We start from the raw sequence: 13869 nt of genomic DNA, 5'->3' as shown, positions 1-13869 counted from the left end.
AAAACAAAAACATATCTGAAAAGTTGTATATTTAAATTTAAAAAGGACAACCACAGGTCCACAATCATAATATAGTTTGCCCACATTTCTCAAAACAAAAATAAAAATAAATAAGGGTCATTTTGTATTGTTTTTGTTTTTCTGTTTTTTTTTTCGTTTTGTTTTGTTTTGGTTGTTACCAATTTTTTGAAAACAAAAACATATCTGAAAGTTGTATATTTTAGACAGCAAAAAAACAAAGAAAAAGTATTATAAAATTTTGAATTATTTTTTTAATTTATATTTTCATAATTTTTATAATTTTTAAAATTAAGTTGTATTAGTAAACAAAGGTTTTTTTAAAAAAAAAAGGATGGAAGAAAATAAATTTTGAGATTGGAAAAACCAAGACAAAAAAGGTATAAGGAAAAACAAAGTTCAACTCTCGGAAGATCTTGTCACACTTATTTAAACCATTAATGTTTGTAGAGAAAAAAATAGTAATTAATGTCTTTTAATGAGATTAGGTTAATGTTTTAGAAAGCGTTTTCAAAATAGTTAAAAACATAAAAATTATATTTTTATTTTTTTTTAAACATCGATATTGTTCTCAAAATTTTTAGAAACAAAAATAGCCCACCATACTTGTTTTTCTCGTTTTATTTCCAAAATTTGGAATTGACAACAAAAATAAAAACTTGGCAACAATACCAAGTGACCCCTAATTAATTGATTTTTTAAAAAAAACAAAGAAAAAAAAAAGAAGGAAATACAGAAACCCTTGTCAAGTCATTGAATAATTCACTGTGTTAATGACATGCTAAAAGTAAAGAAACTTAACCATCATTGCACTGTATAGACAGAGTTTCAACAAGAAACAGTGTTACATGAGGTAAGAACCAATTTCACAAGTTGAAAGATTTGGAAAGTTATAAACACCAAAATGTTCATAGAATACTTTGAAATTTGGCAAAGTTGGCAAGTTAAACACCCAAATGTTCGCTGAATTCTTTGAAATCAGCTTCAGCATCTTGCATGCGAACGGCGTCAAGCTTCTGTCGGAGAACCTCTATAGCATTGATTACTAACTGAGAAGCCTTGATGGCGCCCGTTGATTCAACGGTGAATATAAAGCCGTCTTCTTTGGCATATATCTCGACCAGTCCTGGTTTCCCCATGGCTTCGGCTTTCTTGATCACTTCTTCGTCGTAGGTGTATGCCTCTGGGTCTACCACCATAACCTATCATACACAACATGAATGATCCAAATGTTTCGATGAAATGAATAAACAGTTTCAAGATAATGGATGGCTAAAGAGAGACTTGTAGAAAACTCACCATAACTTACGCATTTGCAAAGATTGGCACACATGACAACACATTCATGTCATGTTCTTGGCCAATGCTAGAGGCACTCATACAAAAAATTTAGTCCAAACATGATCGATTGCAAATTTGATTTTAGGAAACCAATGGGTTTTTGTGTATGTATATTAAACACAAGGCCAAATCAACCAGTTTCCAAAGGTAAACCTTAAATTCAAAATAACTAATGCTTGGCTGTATACAGTGAAGTGGTTTTGTCTAGAAAATGTCATTTACCATAAGAAATTATGCCGAATGCCCTAGGCTGAAGATTGGAGTCTATCACAACAAAGAAATTATCAGCATGTAATTTATACAATACTTTTGGTTCATGGGTGTAAGTCCATCGTTGGAGATGCTTATATCCAAAAAATATGATCCAGCTTATTAAGTGTTTCAAAAAATAGAATATCCTGAAAAAAAGCACTGAAATTGATGGCATAGAATAGACACCAATGTCAAGGAGCTTAAGATAATGGAAGGCCATACCATATGCAAAAATTAAGACAGAAATCGCAAGTATAGAAATTGTCACTCAGAGAAGTTACATACTGTAATTGCTGCTGCATCCCTACTGCAATTATAGTTCTATACAGCATAGAAACCGTCAATAAACTGACAATTTTAATCAATTTGGTTCTCCCAAGAGGCACATAATATTGCATTCAAAAAAATGGGAAAAAATAAGAACCTAGCTAAGGAACGTAAAACCTACTGAAGCTTGCGACATTCAAGACGTCAAAAGCTTTTAAGGAAAGGACTTGACTGTGCTTCTTAATGGCCTACATAACAATTATCAACACAACTCTCAAGATTGTTTCATTTGCCACAAGGGGCCAAGCAGAAACTTAGGAAAGACAGATATCAATTAAGACTTAGAAAAATATGATAGAGCAATGAAAAGTATTACCTGCTGAGTGTTAGGATCAATGTCAAAAACTTTTGTGGGGCTGCTTTCAACCCAGTTTCTTTTCTCTTCAAGTGTAAGTGTTTCCATTAGATCTTCGTTGATATGAATCTCCGGCTCATACATGAAGGTGACAGTTGCAGCAGGTGACCATTTGGCATGGTCCTTGCCAATTCCCTTCCTGGCTATTGCTCGAAGTCTCAATTCTTGACCACGACGCAGTTTGACAATAATGATACCCCTGTAATTACAAAGACATCATATGAAACACACTACCGAATTTAGGATAAAATTCAGAATGCATTCTGTACAATAATGCATCCATTTTGAGGTATGTACATTATGAATATAAGCCAATGTAAGCCAATGGAAACATCACACTTTACAAGCAACACTATATGTCATTCAGAATGTTTGGTGGTTCTACATTAGTACCTACAAAAGAATGCTTGGACCATTGAACAACTATCTGATATCAATAATGAAATTGAATTTAAAAAAATAAAAAATAAAAATCAGAACAAGAACAGGTAGAAGACTACATATAACAATCCTCCAGCAGATGTTAGGAGAGCAATCTAAAGTTGTGCCTTCCTCAACACTTGCCCGAACCGAGACAGCAGGATATATAACAACATAGGTAAATCTCCATAGAAAAAGGCACCCATGCCTAAGCATGGAATAAAATTTAGAGATATATTAAGAAATACTTCAACGAAAAAAACAAGTAGGTGAAAATTGCTATCCAAATAAATTTTCATGCATATGCATGAACAGAAAACAATTAATAATATTTTGGTTACTTGCAAGATGAAAAAAAACAAGGCAAATAGCAAAAAATCCATCAAAAAATAGTTAAAAGAGATACGCCAACAGTGTAATGACAAGATAGGCGTTCAGATCAGTAGGTAATGGTAGAACATAAAAAGAGAAAGGTCATAAAATCTTATAAGGTATGTAAGCATCTAACAATACCTACAATGCAAATAATGCTCACTCATCAATGCTTATACATTTGGCCATACCAAAACACAGTGCATCAACCAATAGCTAGCCATTGTTAGTATGACTATTGCAATCAATAGTTTTCATCCCGGGTTATCTAGTCTCATGGTAAATACTCTACAATCAATCCATTCAAGCCATACAAAAATTGCACTAAAAATCAAGACACCAATTACACTCCACAATGAAACTTCCAAATATATTTTCCCAAATGTTCTTCATGATGGAAGCACGCACAAAAGCTTAAGACAATGGTACTTGTAGTAATTATGAGCTAGTTTCATGACAAATTGAAAAAATCATTGGGAAACTGTTCCCATCTGAATCATAGGATTTGAGCATAATAGGATAGAATTTTCCATTACACCTTTTTTTAATATTAATGGAATAGAAGCTAAGTTGTTAGGCAACCAACAATTTCTATCTGAATGAATTTTTCTTCTTCAATAACTCATCTCCCGATGAAAAATATTCAGAAGTCCAGGTGCATAGACATCCATTAATTTTGTAACATCTGGAAAATGTAACATCCTTCAAGGGCTTATACTCAATATAGCAAAAATGCATCACACACCTAAGTAAATAAAATAAAGGAACACAACAATTCAACACTTAACCATTTAACAGTACCTCTCCCAATGCTTACTGCAATGTATCATTCTTATTGATGCAATAAAGTTTAATCATGATATGCACTGACATATATTTTCCAAACAAACAATGGTGAATAAAACTAAAATTAACTTCAAATTTATCAAAAATTTCGTTGAAGATTCAGTGTTCATTCTGCAAATATAAGTCTCTCTACCATCATCAACCAAAAAATTAAGTTACTTATTGACCAAACATATAGCAGAATTTGCTTCTCTATTTGCCACTTTCTCCTGAGCAATCTCTTTCTCCATTAGAAATGGCAATAATTTCAACTGGATAAATAGGTTTCACAAACACTCAATCCAAAGGCATCACTTTGCAACACAACACCATTCCTTTCCAAACTCTCCAATCGAAATTCTAACATTAAACAGTTAGAGAAACAAAAACGATACCATCAAAATTTTCTAGGGTTTTACGAAGAGGAAAAGCTAGAAGAAGCACCTCTGGTCCGAATCGAAAGAGGCAGGGTCGGTAGACAGAGCGCGAGCGGCAACATCGACAGGAACGACATGGGGGTCGGTGCTACGAAGATCAGCGCTGGTGACATCGAGAGTCTGATCAGAGTCACAGCGAACATTGAGATGAAACTCGACGGAGCAGTACTCGCACTGGCCATCGCCATCACAAGAGTCACAATCCCGAGAGAAGCGCATGCCCATGGCAAAGTCACTGGTGAGGGGGATGAGGCCGAGGCGGTGAGCGATGAACTCGTCGTTGAGGACGGAGGAATTGACCTCAATCTCGACAAGATCGATGGCGATGGTGGGCACCTCGGCGATCATGACGCGGCGGAGAGCGTTGGCCATGCTCGCATCGGTGTCGGTGAGATCGAACTTGAGGTAGTCGTCCTTCATCTCTCTGACTCTAATCTTCGGAAATCGCTGGTATGAGATCCCCTCCATTCCTACTTCTTCGCTTCCCTCTTTCTAGGGTTAGGGTTAGGGTTTATCAAGCTTTGGGTTTTGGTGGAGAAGAAGAAGAAAAGCTCAAGAAGGTCGACAACGGATTTTTCTAAATAAGGCCCTCAATTTTTACAATATTGTTTTTGGAAAGTGGTTTTCTTACCTTTCAACCCCTGATAAATAGGGAAATTATTTGCAATTTTTGTTAGTTTACCAAGGCCCAAATTTCAAGCGGCGATTTCATCAGTGGTTACAAATGTTTGCACTTTATAACGCTGTCACAAAATTTTTTTTTTTTTGTAACACAAAAGTTGCTTAATTTTCTCTGATTGCACATGTGGCCATAATGATCTATTTTAAGGCAGTTTTCGATGAAATATCAGTAAACTCATTGGAAACCTCCTTAAAACATGTCATTTTGGCCACACGTACAACTGGAGAAAAATTAAATAATTTTTGTATTATAAAAAAAAATTGTGAACATAGCGATATAAATTATAAATATTTATGATCGCAAGTGAAATGACCCCTAATTTCAAAGAAGCAGGGATGCACATATGCATGGAGCAAGCTTTGGGTTTGGTTTCATGTTCTCCATGAAATAAAAACTTTACCCAAAGGACCTATGGTGAATATAAATATATATAAATTTATCCAATCATATATTCCCTAATAAAACCAAATGCCTTCATATATATATATATATATATATATACACAGAGCGAAGCAACAATACGAACCAGTCACATGATTGATGTGACCGGTGACGTGGATGCTTTTCTTTATTTTTTATATTTTTTTATTTTAAAAATTAAACATAAAATTAATAATAAAAACGCAAAAAGAGGACTTTGCCTCTTTCTCTCTCTCTATTGCTCTCTCTCTCTCTCTTCTTCTTCCTCTCCTGCACCCTCGCTCCCGGTGCCGCTTTCCTCTTTCTTGCGGAATGAGTAGCCACACCCCTCTGTCGAACACCCTCGCTCGCTCCTCGCCAGCCGCTTTCCTCTCTCCTGCACCCCCGCTCCCGGCACCACTTCCATCTCTCCTGCATCCCACTCCCGCCCGCCATTTCCCTCTCTCTTACGACATGAGAGAGGGAAGCACGACAAGGGTCTCATGCTGCATGAGAGAGGATGGAGAGCGGCGGCCAACAATGTGGCTTAGAAGAGAAGCTAAGGCACATACAAATGAAACATTTCCCTCTTTTTATTTTATTTTTTTTAATTTTTAAAATAAAAAAATAAATAAAAAATAAAGAGAAGCAGCCACGTCACCAGCCACACCAATCGTGTGACTGGTTAGTGTCGTTGCTTTGCTCTATATAGCATTACTCTTCATATATAACTATGTATCCTGCATACACTATTAAAATATAAATAGTTTTATTTTTTTATAATAAAAATTTTTTATTTAAATTTTTAATTACTTATTGCAATCTTAATTTATTTAGATGTGATAAATAAAGTTGCTTAAATTTTTAGGGTTATGTGTGTGTATATATATAATTAGAGGATGTACCAATACTTAAAATTATGGACATTAAATAAACATCTTAATTCAAATGGCATAGTTAGGAATGGAAATTATTCATACATGAAAAGCACTTGCATTATTACACTACAACAATAAATAAAAATAACTAAATTACATAACATCCAAATTAATTGGATTATTAATTAAATAAATGGACCTTCTAAGCGGATATAATCATACATAATTCCACTAAAAACATCACTTTGAGTTTGGGTGAAATAAATAGTGTTTAAGCCTTGGTTGAAGAAATTGCTTGAAATTGTGACATTAAAAAGGTTGTGTAGGCCATGAATTCCATGCCTTGCAATTGCATTGTCCTTCCCAATTTTATTTGTTGTAAATTGGGGATTTCCTCCTTCCATGTTCACTCTAACCTACAAAACAATAATTAAATAAAAATTTCAGAGAAAAGTAACACCACATCCTCCAATTTTTTTTCCCTCCATAAAAAGGCCCTAAAAAACTTCTCATATTATTTAAAAAACCTTATTTTTCAAATGACTATAATTTATTTTTAAATCCAAAAAATAAAAGCAAAAATGTCTCGTCCTTTGTTTATTGGTATTGTTGTACCTGTGTTAGTATGTGAGGGGAAAAAAAGGTAATACAAATGTAAGAAAATATCAAAAAAATTGATCAAGAAAGTTGAAAACTGTTAGGGACTAATAGCTAATTTTATGGTAAATTTTAATATACATACCTATTATAATATGATTATCATCAATGTAAAAAAATTCGCCTCTTTTTTTTAGTCACTGCGCATATCGCTTATAATTTTGTTTGCTTAGAAATAAAAAAATAATTTTAAAAATCAAAATTATAAAAGAACTATGATTTTAATTAATGGAGGGTATAAACGTAACTTTGTGGAATTCAAATAGAAAAGTGAGTGTATATATAAAAGTCAAAAGGTTTTGCGGTGGTATATCTGTAAACATATTATATTATACAAATTATTTTTATTTAATCAATAAAATATAAATTCAATTAAAATTAAAAAATAATATTTAATTAGCAATAAAAGAAATACAATAAATACTATAACAGTTGGATAGTATGCATGTAAACAACAAATATGAAGCATAATTTTTTAATGAAAGTGGACAAGTTACGGGGCGGGCACATATGTGGAGTGTAACTACAAACTAAATAATACATTTGCTTTCACCCTCCCAAGACTGAGATTAGAACCCGCCCTCAGAACATACACAAGACCCAATATTAATAGATCAAAAAGTCATTAATAGATATTAAAATTTTAATAATATATGGAAACAATTATTTCCATACTTTATAAAAGTCAAAAATTACTAATTTATCCTCATAAAAATCATATTTGTTTGTGTATGGTTTTTATTTATATTTATATATTCATGCCCTATAAAATTATATGAACTATAAATTTTTTTAAAAAAATAAAAGATTTTGGTTTACTTTTGGCCAATGAAATATATAGAACTAGCATTATAATAAAAATATATAAAGTAAATAAATAAATAAATAAATAAATAAATAAATAAAACCTGTAATTCAGAATTATGAGTCGATGCAAGAGCGATGCGCAAAGTATATAATCCATCGATGACATTACTGAGATTAAATTGAATTTTCCATGTTGTTGGTATATATAACCCAACACCTATTCTCCTGCAACATGAAAATAATATAACATTATTTTTTTATTTCTTGAAAATAAAAATAAAAATATAATATCACAATAACTTTGAGTTTATTTAGAACATCATATTTTAAAAAGAAATAAATAAATAAATTGAAAATGGAAGACATAATTAAGAAAAAAAATATTAAAAAAATGAAAAGAGATGATTACCTAGTAACATGAGCAAAGAACCAATCTCTCTTATAAACACTTAATCCAACTTTGTAAACAAGGTCTTCATTTGGATACAAATCAGTGTATCTATCCCACAATCCATATTGCCTAAACCTGTCATATTAACACTAATTAATTTATGCTTTAGTTAAATACTACTTTAACTTTTTTTTGCTTTTATGTTAAATAATTTTTTTAATCAATTAGTATATAATCAAACTCTTTGTTTTAGGGTTATTTTTACCAATATTTTGCATTTATTTATTAGGTTCAACTTTTATATCTTAATAAATATATAAAAAAATGCAAGGGCTTTTCATTAAAAGAGTAAAATGGCAATTAATTAGGAGCATAGACAAATAAGTAAATATATTTATAATTTTTTCAAAAAAATAGCAATCAATCCTAGAAAATTCACTTTCATAAATTGTCCACAAAAAATTTAATTTTTATAAAAAACCTTGATTTTGAATTTTTTTAAAAATCTAAAAAAGGGGTTAATTAAAAAATAAATTGGGAAATCAAAGGTTAAATAGTCAGAATAAAAGCATCAAGCTTTTTTAAATTATTTCACTTTTTAAAGCTATATATAAAGTTTATAAGCAAAAATAAATAATAATAATAATAATAATAAAGAAAATACTAACCGATCATGTTTAATGTAAAGCTTGTTAACGTAATCAGGTTTCGGATCCGGAACGAAGAATTCGGATGCAGTACGATCAGGGACTCCGATTTCCCAAAGTGTGGGTCCCGCCCTTGGCGCTTTATGCAATAGAGTCCCTAATTCAATCTTGCCACCTATATTTAATTCATTTATATATATTATATTATATATTGAAATTATAAGCAATAAATAAGTCCAATATTAATTTAATAAATTTAATAAACTAGTTTTAGTCAAAATTATTATTAATTTTACTCTTGTATGCGATGTAAAAAAAAAACTAATTTTACTTCATTTTAAAAATTTATCCTTATGGTTTTTTTTTTTAATTTTATGATTAGAGGGGGTTAAACTAAAAATTTTATAACTAATTTAACTTTTTGCTATTATTTTAGGATTCTAAAATCTTCTAAATTTTTATGAAAATTTTATTGGTTTTTTCCCCATAAATATGTATGAAATTAGTATTTTTTTAAGCATAAATACCCTTTTCCGAATTACAAATGCCACAAAAGTGTGTGTATATATATTGCCACACATGTATATTTGTATGTATACAAAACATATATATATATATAATATACATTGCTATTACATATTTAAGAATTTTAAAATTTTATAAATTTTTATGAAAATTTTTTTATTGGTTTTTTTCATGGATATATATGAAATTAGTATGTTTTTAACCATAATACCCTTTTCAAAATTACAAATTCCACAAAGTGTGTGTGTGTATTGACACATATGTATATTTGTATGTATGTAAAACAAATGTCTAATATATATATATATATATGAACATATAAATATAAAATATAAATAATTCAATAATTAAAATTAAAAATGGAAAAGGGCAAAAAAGGAAAGGAGGGTGAAACCTGGTGTGATTGTAATGTTGCTGTCATGCACAAAGTCACCAATGAAGCTTGGAACCCATGCAAAAAGACCATAAACCCCACTTCTAACATTATTGATAATAAAACTCCCATTTCCATCAGCTCTTGTCCAAAATTGATATCCCTATGTAAAATTACCATAATAACCATATTAAACTTTATTTTTAATCTTTCTTAAATAAATTTCCATTAAATGCTTTAAAAATGTTTATTTTGAATAATATTTCTATGGTACCAAAAAAAACATTTATTAACTAAATTAATAAAATGTTCATTAATATTTGGGCAGTTAACTTATTAATTTAGCCTTGTACTAAAATATTATAATTTTTAAATGACAATTTTTTTTTGGAGATATATAAACTAATATGATTTTTATAAAAAAAAATGTTAATAATTTTTGGTTTTAATAGAGGGGCAATCATCTGCAAATGTCCTTAGATAACAAATCTAAAGACGTCTGTAGATCAGCCATTAGACTCAAATCTAATAGCTATACATATGCTCTATGCGTGATGAACAATATTGATATAGTACTATTTACCGTGCTAGCTACAGTGCGGACGTTTTACAAACGTCTATAGTAATTAATGTTTTTGTTTTTTTTATAAGAGGTATAATAGCTAATATAAAAAGCTAATATAAAATCCAAATTAACTATTTTTTTTCCACCACAGCTCAATTTAGCAGGAAATTAAATTCATTTATATTTTAATTTTTGTTTTGAACATAAAACAATATAAAACAATATAAATTATGAAAACATTTCAATATATTAATTAATCGAGTTGTACTGTCTTTCTTTCAATAAAGTTGTGATTTATCCACTTTTATAAAAAAAAAAAATCAATATATTAATATATTTATATAATTTAAGTAATTGAGTTGATCTTATTTGAGTTTCACTCAAACTTAATTTCAAACTTAAAAACCAAACTGAAGTAAGGTTTGAAAACTTAAAATTTCAAAATGGGCTAATTCTTTTACGGAGCAAAGTTTGATCTACTCACAAATAACTCGATCAAACTCATGCTTTTTACGGTAATATATCTTACTTTGGATTCCTTTTGCCATGATCCGGGGAGTCCAGGTTTTGCCAATCCAACATAAGCATAACTTGCAGGCACATTAATCATACCCCTAAACAATGTATAACAATACACAATATTAATATCTCTATAGTTTCAAAGAAAATTATAGCATATATAAATTATGTTAATATTAAAAAAAAAGGGTTGAATTTGACTTTGTTTTTTTTTTTTCTTGTTTAGAATGATCTTATATTTGACGAAGATTTTGCCCTAGTTATATAGAAAGAAAGTCAAAATAAAACTTAATCTATACATACTATTAAAGTAGATGTATAATCTACTCCGAGAGAGTTTCGAGGAACAATTTTAATTTTTTTATAACATTTAAGTTTTTATTTATATTACTTATAATATTAATAATTGAAAAATATTAACTACACCTAATTATTTATACAATAAATGTCCATAAGATTTTTGAAATTCAAGATATAAAATAGTTTCTATGGTAGGAGTTGTTTAATTATATTATTATATATATGATATTACCTCAACTCCTCACAAAATTTTAAAAACTCCGATTCGAGAAAATGCCTAGTATTTATAAAACTAATTGACTTTCATAATAATTTATCGATAGTTTAAATAAATTGTTTTTTTTTATTTACTTTCATACCACATAAAAGTGAGTAATGCTTGATATACTATACCCTCTTAATCATAAGTTTATTATTTTTTTAATTATAAAATAACAAAATCACTATTCATTTTCTCATCTTTGTTTAAGTTGAATTTTAATAATAAATATATATAAACAATTTTTTAAAAACTTACATAGGGGTATAAAAATAAATTTCTCAAAAATTCAATTTTAGAATTTATATTAAAATGACAAAAATCATCATAAGTTTGAGACATAGGTGCATAAATATTATTACATATTAAATTAAAAACTCACCAATCTTGAACCATCAATCTACCAGAAACAGAGCCCCTAATTTGAGCTTTCTCAAAATCTGCTGAAGCTGGAAATTTGTATGGCCAACTCTTCACTTCATTTTCCATCTGAAATTTTATATTAAAACATAATAAAAATGGAAAAAAATATTTATATAAAATCAAAAAAAATTTCAAATTTGTAGAATCTTGCACTAAAGTATCACACTGATACCATAATTTTCGCATCATTCCACAGAGTTTTTTTGGTTGAAAATTTACTCGGAGACGAGTTCAAGTAAACGAAAACTGGACCAAAAACTTTCTTCCAATACTCTCCATTTCCAAAATTCAAATTCAGTCCTTCTCCTGCATAGTGATTACTGACAAACATCTGAATGTACATAAATTACACAATGTAAGCAAGTCTTCATACAATTAATCGAATACAAATTTTTATCGTTAGCTCACCGCAAGTGTCGTCGGACCAACATGTGATGTCAAGTCTTGTTTCGTTGGTCCACCGGTACGAAACTCATTGCTCGGTGTGATCAACCAAAACCCGGTCGGTGGATCGGGACAAATCCATCCATGTACTTTACTGTCTTCATTATCAGCAGAATACTGATACTTATCATCCACCTAAAAACATCAAATTCAATTCAATTAATCAACAACTTAATAAGTACACGTTCAAATTAATGTCAGACAATTGTTACCTCTCCTTTGCATTTAGAATCTATTGGCTTTGTGATTCTCACAGCTTCTGGATATGCTAATGCAATGCTACGAGCCCTGTTTCGGTCTTCAGGTAATGGCATGTCTCTTTGTCTATAGTCCGATATCGCCATAGATCGAAATCTATAATACAAAAAAGCTGAATGAATATCACATTGTAAGTACAATGTATGTGTATGTGTGTGTGTATAAATATATAAATATATATATTTATGTATGTACTTGTCTTGATTGAGTTTGAATGCTATCCGAGTTTCTTGCAATACGAAGCCGGGCCAATCGCTTTGATGCTCGAAAATTGCATATGAATAGAACCCGGAGCTCCCGCGAAGAACGATGAATCTGAAACATTGATTCATTAGTAACTGATGTCGAAGTTATATTTTTATTTTATTTGCATACCTTTTGTCGATGTTCAAAGGAGCTTTGGAATTGAGGGATGGATTCCATATTGTTCGGAATGATAATTCAACTTGATTTACATTATTCACTATGACTTCAAACTCTTTTCCATCAATTCTGCAATTCAAATTTACTCAAAAAAATAATAATAATGATGATAAAAATAAATAAAACATATATATATATATATATGTGTGTGTGTGTGTGTAAATACTACTTACAAATCAACAATAACATCTTTCTTTGATCCAAGAGTGTTCCAATTTAAATCCCAATACCTACAAAAACATAAAAAAAGTTTGATAAAACAGCAGTAAAAATCAAAGAACAAAGAGATGCATGAATTACAAATAATTTAAATATTTGTATTTATATGTATATACCCTCCTGTATTTGTGCTTGACTTGATGAACTCAAGGAGATTATCAATACCATTATACTCTAAACCGATAATTCGACCTTCAGGTTTCGATAAAATGAGTTTTATAATGCCATTATCAACCATAACCTTCATGAAAACAAAAATTTAATTAATTACAATGTTTTCAAAAGAAAAAGTAAAAACAAATGCACAAATGTTTGATCAGTAAATCAAATTACCTGTTCATCTTCAATGAATAATTGCACTCTTGGAGCATTTTCAATCAATGCATGTCTGCAATAAAAACAAGAGAAGAAGAAGAAGAAGAAAAAGAAAAAAAGAGAATTAAATGCCTTGAAAACATAATCAATTTTGGTGTTTTGGTTTCATATCAAATAAGAAGATGAGGAAGAAGACATCAATGTGTGTATGTATATATATCTATAGAATCAGGCAAATATTGCATGGTATTTAATATATTTGGATTCTATGATTAAGCGAAAATTCATTGCTTTAAACACAAATAAGATATTGAACTTACTATAAAATTTATATATATATTCTTTACCATATATGATCGTTAAACATTCACACTCTATATGTACTATATGAAACCATATAAATTATATAAATTGGCAAAAAAAGTTTGGAAATAAGAT

General features: G+C 29.8%; 2 protein-coding genes across 3 annotated transcripts; both read right to left on the bottom strand.

Moving 5' to 3' along the window:
- Positions 1 to 788: 788 nt before the first annotated feature.
- On the bottom strand, positions 789 to 4909 carry LOC120269311 (DNA-directed RNA polymerases II, IV and V subunit 3-like). The gene is made up of 3 exons (XM_039276646.1): positions 4355 to 4909; positions 2255 to 2492; positions 789 to 1220 (listed from the first exon to the last, which is right to left on the bottom strand). The coding sequence occupies exons 1-3, from the start codon at positions 4813 to 4815 to the stop codon at positions 963 to 965; spliced, it is 957 nt and encodes a 318-aa protein (XP_039132580.1). The 5' UTR covers positions 4816 to 4909; the 3' UTR covers positions 789 to 962.
- A 1484-nt stretch (positions 4910 to 6393) lies between these two features.
- Positions 6394 to 13538, bottom strand: LOC120269198 (probable rhamnogalacturonate lyase B). 2 transcript variants are annotated; one of them, XM_039276534.1, is made up of 15 exons: positions 13450 to 13538; positions 13233 to 13357; positions 13071 to 13127; positions 12850 to 12966; positions 12670 to 12789; positions 12429 to 12570; positions 12181 to 12351; positions 11945 to 12103; positions 11732 to 11838; positions 10756 to 10885; positions 9728 to 9869; positions 8830 to 8983; positions 8180 to 8296; positions 7872 to 7995; positions 6394 to 6722 (listed from the first exon to the last, which is right to left on the bottom strand). In XM_039276534.1, the coding sequence occupies exons 2-15, from the start codon at positions 13352 to 13354 to the stop codon at positions 6492 to 6494; spliced, it is 1893 nt and encodes a 630-aa protein (XP_039132468.1). In that variant the 5' UTR covers positions 13355 to 13357; positions 13450 to 13538; the 3' UTR covers positions 6394 to 6491. The 2 variants fall into 2 exon arrangements, with proteins under 2 accessions (XP_039132468.1, XP_039132469.1); XM_039276535.1 differs by having other exon boundaries at positions 10801 to 10885.
- Positions 13539 to 13869: the final 331 nt, after the last annotated feature.

Source organism: Dioscorea cayenensis, chromosome 9 (genome assembly GCF_009730915.1).
Source record: "Dioscorea cayenensis subsp. rotundata cultivar TDr96_F1 chromosome 9, TDr96_F1_v2_PseudoChromosome.rev07_lg8_w22 25.fasta, whole genome shotgun sequence".
Classification (NCBI taxonomy): Eukaryota; Viridiplantae; Streptophyta; class Magnoliopsida; order Dioscoreales; family Dioscoreaceae; genus Dioscorea; species Dioscorea cayenensis.
This window is presented reverse-complemented; position numbering and strand designations above follow the sequence as displayed.

Bases quoted from the DNA above. Each gene is read 5' to 3' on its own strand.
- LOC120269311 (XM_039276646.1), bottom strand. From the start codon at position 4,815: ATGGAGGGGATCTCATACCAGCGATTTCCGAAGATTAGAGTCAGAGAG. The intron at 2,493-4,354 runs GTGCTTCTTCTA...TTGTAATTACAG, and splicing joins TCTTTCGATTCGGACCAGAG to GGGTATCATTATTGTCAAAC. The intron at 1,221-2,254 runs GTAATACTTTTC...TGTGTATGATAG, and splicing joins TTGATCCTAACACTCAGCAG to GTTATGGTGGTAGACCCAGA.
- LOC120269198 (XM_039276534.1), bottom strand. From the start codon at position 13,354: ATGGTTGATAATGGCATTATAAAACTCATTTTATCGAAACCTGAAGGT. The intron at 12,967-13,070 runs GTAAGTAGTATT...TTTGAATTGCAG, and splicing joins AAAGATGTTATTGTTGATTT to AATTGATGGAAAAGAGTTTG. The intron at 8,984-9,727 runs GTTTCACCCTCC...AATTAAATATAG, and splicing joins CAACATTACAATCACACCAG to GTGGCAAGATTGAATTAGGG.